Genomic DNA, 7,502 nt, shown 5'->3' on the forward strand with positions numbered 1-7,502 from the left:
TCTTGCCATATGACCGTACCAATCAACACGGGAGGATCACGCACGCAACGAACGCTGGGAGGCACGATCGTGTCACACGGCCAGGCCGTGTGACTTTCTGGAGAGAGGGCATGGTCGTGCCATATGGCATGGCCAAGCCTTGTTGGCTGCTAGAAGAGAGGGCATGGTCGTGCCTCACGACACGGCCAACCCATGCTGGTCACTTAGAGAGGGAGCACAATCATGCCAAATGGCATGGCTTGCCCAAGGTTAGCTTTCGAATATGCTTTTCCTCATGTTCTTCATCCAATTTCGATCCTCGTTGCGCCCTGTCAATAAAAAGGGAAAAAGAATAGATCTTCGAACAAGAAAGTTGTCATGTTGGCAACAATAATGAAAATAAGTATGATGACATGAGTTATAGACAAGACATTCATATAAATGTGCATCAATAGAAGTCTAAACACATGGATAACCTAAGTACATCACTATACCATCTTGTGGTACTCATTCATGATAAAAGTTGTAAGGACATCCATACTCGTGGAGCCTCTTCATCAGCTCTTTCATTGCAACATCTACCACATCAAAAATTAAAAACTTCATATATCTCTACATTATCAAAAAATTTCTCAACAATTTCTTCATGGGTCGCATACTTTTTATTATATATATTTTTCATGGTCTTTTATATTATATTTAATTAAATTTTTATAAAATTTAAATTTACAAATTAACAAGGAAATAACGTTACATAACTTTTTTTTTTTTAAATCTGTTAATATTTTTATTTGTTTAAATAGAAATAAAAGGAAATAAGGTTACATAACTTTTTTTAAAAATCTGTTAATATTTTTATTTGTTGAAATAGAATAAAAAAATATTTAATAAAAACATATTAAAAAAATTAAAAGAAACGGCTCCATGGAAGGATGAGCTACTTCCTCAAAATCATAAAATGGGAGGGAGCTCATTCAGGGTGGCAAAATGTGAATACGTTCGCCTCTAACGTCTCTATCAACTCGTCTCAGGATCAACACGGAGGAGGTAAATCACAGACGGCTAAGCCTTTGGAATAGTGACTAGCACATAAGGGAGGTATTTTTCTCGGTTTTATCGAGATTCAAACTCCAGACCTCATGATGACAACATCTCATGTGCTAATCATTAGACCCATCTGAAAAGACGGGAGGAAGCTCATTCATGATAAACGGGATGCTCAAAGGCAGGCTTGAAAATTGCATCCGACATCTTCTTATCCACCATGGAAAACAGAATTTAAGTGTGAAATTCAATTAGATTTGGCCTCGAAATTTAAATTGACGACAAAAGGTCCCGAAAAAACATTTAAATGTCTTCAACTTGATTTGATTAAATGGATTGAATTGACTAAAGACTTCCAATCTGAGCATACAATGTCAATCCATAAGTCAAATTTCCTACAGGTGCATCTAGCTAAAATCAATTGGGCCAAATATATTTTTTTAAAAAAACAAACTAAAAGTCTACATTTTTTCAACATAAATGAGCAAATCAACTAATTTAAAATTCTTTAGCTAAATAAATTTAGACTATTTTGTTGTCTATTTAAAATTGAACAGATTTTTTTTTTAAAGCAAAGTTCTATATATAGTGAACCAACATTAGCCAATAATAAACTTTTATAGTTCTCCTTTTTTCTTCTAAGATGATCCTTTTTCACTTAAGCCTTTAAACATAACATGAGTCTATACAACACCTAATAATATCAAAGTAATTTTTTTAAACGTGTTTTTCATGTTAAATATCACATTCTATGTAATGAATTTCCACGAATAGCAATTGTGTTTGTCTCCTTAATCAATCATTCTTCAATATATCAAAAAATCCATAAAAAAAAAGTCAAGAAACTATGTTAAAAAACATATTAGAAAGGACATTTCATTCTTAAATTTATCCCCAAGTTCCATCTTCGCTTGATTAATTTAACATTGTTTATAAATAATAATGTTTAATTAAAATTTCTATATAAATCTAAATAAATTTAAATATTTAATAATTTAAAACTACTCTATATTATAATAATGATTTAGACGTTACCATAGGACACACATACCACATATTTATTATATTAATAATCTCTTCTAATTAATATATTCATATTCATTTTAATATTAATATTCATTTCTATAGGTCTTATTATCCTTTTTTTATTTTTTATTAATAAAATCCGCTCCTTTAAAGAATGGAATGCCATTAACATATATATATATATATATATATATATATATAAATAAAGTGTGGCTGCTGAAATATAATAATTTAAATTTAAATTATATATTAGACCGGTTTAAAAATTATTATTTTATTATTAATATTTCATACTGATGAAGACTATGATAATAATAATAATATTTTTCTTATTTTTTTTACTACTTTTCATCTTTTGAAAGGAGAAGTCGCAAATCAAATATTCATTTTTCAATTAAAAAATATCCTCTAATTTAATTCCAACGAACTCCTGTTAGATTTGTCAAACATGTGGTAAAAAGTGAAATCATCCGTCTCCAATGTTTCCGTCGCACTCTGACTTCAAATCATCACAAGAGAAATAAATTACGATAGCCGAAGGATAAGGGATGATGAGATAAATTGTATAGGATCTAAAAATTTATGCTCTGATAATTTTACGATTTGACTCCGCAATCGTATGTGACAAGTATATCCTCATTTATCATTCGGATGACATTTGGGGTCTGTTAGATTTGTCAACCAGAAGACTGAAGTGAAGGCAGAATGACTTCCAATTTGATGGCTTGTCCTGATTATAATAAATCGTCAAACCTCTGAATTTGGGACATCTGTTATCTTATCAGCGATGCTTCGCGCATCAAATATCAATCCTCTGAATTTCTGACACTTGTCGTTTCAAATTAAATCATGTTCATTTTTTTCCAAAAACATACTAAAAAGTCAAAACTAACTCTAGCAACATTATTATATAAATTTAAACTTATTTTCCATGCTCTGTGAACCTTGTGATCCTTCGGAAGTGTTCTCTGAAGCCGAATCTATGACGAGAAGAATCCCGTTCTTTCTCTGCATCTTCTTCAATCTCACGGCTGCTCTGTTTTCGCTCTCCTATGCCGGTGATACCTTAACCCCTGGCCAGCCTCTCCTCGACGCCTCCGAAGCAACCTTGATCTCCGAGGGCAGCACCTTCGTGTTGGGTTTCTTTAGCCCCGTCGGCTCAAGAAACCGATACGTCGGCATATGGTTCCGCAACGTCTCCCAACAAACCGTCGTATGGGTCGCCAACCGCAACCGCCCGATCACCGATGGCTCTGGCCTCCTTTCGCTCAGTACAAACGGAACGCTTGTCGTCTCCGACAACAGCTCCGCCGTCTTGTGGTCTTCCAGCTCACCGGCACTCGTTAGCCCTGTGGTGCAACTCCTCGACAACGGGAACTTGGTTGTTCGAGAAGCCGGCGACGTCGACAATAGCCGCTACGCATGGCAGAGCTTCGACTTCCCGACGGACACGCTCCTCCCAGGCATGAAGTTGGGGTGGAACCTGACGAGCCGACGCAACCGCATCCTCACGGCATGGGCGAGCACCAGCGACCCGGCAGAGGGGAACTACACCTTCGGCATCGACTTGCGCGGCGATCCCCAAATATTCTCGTGGGTGGGCACGCAGCAGCAGTTGCGCCACGGGCCATGGAACGGCCTTTACCTCAGCGGCATCCCGGAGATGATGCCCTACGATGTGTTAGAGTTCAGCTTCGTGATCGACAGAGAGCAGGTGGCGTTCAGTTACACCATCCTCGATCCCTCGTTGATCAGGCGAATGGTCATCAATCCGACGTCTGGCTACATGGAAGGCCTTATGTGGACCAAGGACATCAGTCAGACTTGGAGCAGGCGAGTATCGATGCCGAGGGATAACTGCGACAGCACCATCTCCCTCTGCGGCCCCTATGGCCGTTGCTACCCCAACGACTGGTCCCCGTGCAATTGCCTGTCGGGCTTTCATCCCCGGAATCCAAACGATTGGCGTCTCGTCGTGAACACCTCGGGCGGCTGCGTGAGGAACACAGAGTTGGACTGCTATAACAACACAGATGGGTTCATCCGGCAGAGCAACGTGAAGTTACCGGACACATCCGCGTCGACGGTGGACTGGAGCATGCTGAGCCTCGATGACTGCCGAAGTTCGTGCCTCAGAAACTGTTCTTGCACGGCTTATGCGAGAGCCAACATCAGCGGCAGTGGCAGAGGGTGCATATTGTGGTTCAATCCACTCACAGACATAAAATTGTTCAACTCTGGATCGGGACAGGATCTATTTGTCAGGGTTGCAAATGCAGACCTAAAAGGTGATGAAATTTTATCAATCGCAATGAGGAGAATTATATTAATTAAACTTAAATTTTCGTCTCCTTTTACAGCCATGGATTCTCACCGGAGTCCCAGAATCGTAATCATAGTCGTTTCCTCAGTGGCAACTTTGACTTTCCTAACACTTGTTGCTTGTTGCATTTGGAAATGGAAGAAAACAGAGTATCATTTCAAAGATGAAACTGGAGAAGAGGCGATAAGCCTGCCCTTGTTCGATTTTGCTGCTGTCGTACATGCTACTGATAATTTTTCTTCATCTAACAAGCTTGGAGAGGGCGGATTCGGTCCTGTATATAAGGTACATATGTACTCTAAGCTTGATGAATTGAGATGTGATCATTGTTGTGTTTAAGTATGCTAAAGCTTAGTATGTGGATTGCAGGGTAGGTTGAAAGAACAGGAAATAGCTGTGAAACGATTGTCCAAAACATCAGAACAAGGCTCAAATGAGTTCAAGAATGAGGTGGTGTCGATTGCAGAGCTACAACATCGAAATCTTGTTAGACTCCTCGGCTATTGCATTGAAGAAAGGGAGAGGATGTTGATATATGAATACATGCCCAATGGGAGCCTAGACAAATTCTTATTTGGTAAATTGATATTTATATAAGTGATGTGTTCTCTATTCCTACTTGCTATGTTGTGTAGTTTTTGAAATCTATATCAAGAACATGTTTTGAATTTCATTTGTTATATACATTTTTTTCTCAGATAAAGTCAAAGCTAGTTCATTGGTTTGGAAATCACGTTATAATATAATTCTTGGTATCGCTCGAGCTCTTCTTTATCTTCACCATGATTCCAGACTAAGGATCATTCATAGAGATTTGAAAGCAAGTAATATTCTTCTCGATGAAGATATGAATCCAAAAATATCAGATTTTGGTTTGGCAAAAATATTTGACGGAAATGAAATAATAGGAACAACAAAGAGAGTTGTTGGAACATAGTAAGTAAATGTCAACTTTTGTATTTATGCCTAATGCATTTGATTCAAATAGAAAAATAATTTTTTCTACATTTTTACTTTTACAGTGGATATATGTCTCCGGAATACATCAAAAATGGAATTTACTCAGTGAAATCTGATATTTTTAGTTTTGGAGTATTAATACTTGAAATTATTACGGGCAAAAAGAATATTGGATTCTATATTTCTACGGAGCACTTAAACCTTCTAGAGCATGTAAGTATATATAAAGCATATATATACTTAGCATTCTATACATCATATTTATTTATTAGTATTTATGCAGATTTGGACTTTGTGGAAGGAAGACAGAGTTTTGGAAGCAGTAGATGAATCAATAGGGACATTTTGTGTTGCTGAAGTTTTAAGGTGTATAAATATTGGATTGTTATGTGTTCAAGAACAACCAGAAGATAGACCCACAATGTCATCCATACTATCATTTTGGGGTAATGAAGCTACCCAATTGTTAAATCCTAGAAGACCAGGTTTTGTGGTGCCTACCGATCAATCTGAAACTAATTTGGATAATGGTAAGAAGTATTGTCCAATGTCGTCTAATCATTTATCAATCACAATTTTAGAAGGTCGATAGCAATTATCACAATCCAAATGTAAAACACCAAGTTAATGTGAATTAAACCCTTTTTATTTTACTTTTGGCTACATATCGAACAAATAATTGTAGACAATAGATAAAGATAGATATTTTGAAATGTGCTCTAGTGTTATGATAAATATGATATATATTGATGCAAAGTTGAACATTTTTTAGGCAACAAGTGCCAATAAACATGTCTAATAATGTTATAGTTTTTGTACTTTCAAAGATGTGCAAAGGTATGCCATTCTATCACTTCTAGTAATACTTGTTAAACTTGCTACTTGGTATTGTGAGATGGAATGCATATAAATGGTTGTGGTTCTCAAATGCATGCAAATTTTCCAGTCTTGCCATGGAATGAGAGGGGGGATTAGGGAGAATCCTAAAAGAAAATAAATGTTAATTGATATAGTTTGAGTTTGATGAGTAACTTGGCCACTTGCATATGAAGAAGGCACTTTCACCCAAACTAATTTTTGCAAACTTGGAATAAAAACACAAATAGATTTTTCATCACTGAGTTTACAGATAAATTTCAAGCCACTGAATCTTTTGTGCTACCGATCAGACTTAGATCATCAGGTTGTATTGCTCAAGCTACTATTAGAATATAAATAAGCACAAGAGTGTTTAGATTGAGATTAAATGACTTGGGTGACTTGGTCTTCAACATCTAATAAGAGCTTTATGGAATCTACAGCTACGTGGGTTATGTTGGTGCAATCTTAGATTTAATAGTCCGGTGCAACTTTGAATTTCAATGTTTGAGTAAAGGATTTAAATTGGACTTTGTCATGTGATTTGATATGTGTTTAAGTGGGTAGGGATTTGTAGAAACACATTTAGGATGTGTTTGGTTGAGAATAGTCATTGATAACATTGGTTTTCGAATAAATGATATATTATTTAACCGATTTAGATAATAAATGATTCCAAATAATTAATAACTTCCTCCACATCAATAAACATCATCAAAACCCAAATGAGATTACCTTCCAAATAGATGGTTTTTAACGATTTAAACAGATAAATGTTTCAAAATTATCCTCTACTCGTTCTCACGAGGCGGGGGAGGAAAGAGCGGACGCGGGGGCAGGGGCCGACGAAGGGCCGCGTCTAGGGCGAGGAAGGATGCGGGCGTTTGTGGCGCGGCCGATGGGCGTCTGAGAGCAGAGGTAGGAGGAGGGTGAGGAAGGAGGCGGGAGTCTGAGGCGCGCCTGGCGGGCGTCTGAGGAAGGTGAGAAAGGAGCCGACATTTGAGGAATCCGGTGGCCATGCCATCTGATTCAAGAGAATCAATCCTCCATGCGCCAATGGCCAGGTCTCTCCTCCCGTGGCTGCCCGTGAACTCCATTGCAATGGAGCACTCTACATCCTCGCTTGCCCCTGCAAGATTCCGTTGAATTCCCTTGAATCAAATGGCAAAAATCATCTTTCTTTTTCAGAAAGGGGAGAAAGGAGCATTGATTTCTCCGGAGACATTTTGAGGCGAAGAGGTAAAATAATCGGACTTGTGCTTTTAAATCTTGCTATCAAACGGATCGATTAGGACAGACTTGTGGGATCTGA

General features: G+C 37.7%; 1 protein-coding gene across 1 annotated transcript; it reads left to right on the forward strand.

The window, feature by feature from the left end:
• Positions 1 to 3,008: 3,008 nt before the first annotated feature.
• LOC122003711 (G-type lectin S-receptor-like serine/threonine-protein kinase At4g27290) lies at positions 3,009 to 6,080 on the forward strand. Its single transcript, XM_042558770.1, has 6 exons — positions 3,009 to 4,337; positions 4,410 to 4,657; positions 4,742 to 4,949; positions 5,071 to 5,308; positions 5,395 to 5,545; positions 5,616 to 6,080. Exons 1-6 carry the CDS (start codon positions 3,032 to 3,034, stop codon positions 5,922 to 5,924), a joined length of 2,460 nt encoding a protein of 819 aa, XP_042414704.1. The 5' UTR covers positions 3,009 to 3,031; the 3' UTR covers positions 5,925 to 6,080.
• Positions 6,081 to 7,502: the final 1,422 nt, after the last annotated feature.

The sequence above is a fragment of the Zingiber officinale genome, chromosome 7B, assembly GCF_018446385.1.
Source record: "Zingiber officinale cultivar Zhangliang chromosome 7B, Zo_v1.1, whole genome shotgun sequence".
Classification (NCBI taxonomy): Eukaryota; Viridiplantae; Streptophyta; class Magnoliopsida; order Zingiberales; family Zingiberaceae; genus Zingiber; species Zingiber officinale.

What these genes read in the sequence shown, in the direction of transcription:
- LOC122003711 (XM_042558770.1), top strand. Translation starts at nt 3,032, where the DNA reads ATGACGAGAAGAATCCCGTTCTTTCTCTGCATCTTCTTCAATCTCACG. An exon ending in CCTAGACAAATTCTTATTTG is followed by an intron (nt 4,950 to 5,070) that starts GTAAATTGATAT and finishes TTTTTTTCTCAG; the next exon opens with ATAAAGTCAAAGCTAGTTCA. An exon ending in ACTTAAACCTTCTAGAGCAT is followed by an intron (nt 5,546 to 5,615) that starts GTAAGTATATAT and finishes GTATTTATGCAG; the next exon opens with ATTTGGACTTTGTGGAAGGA.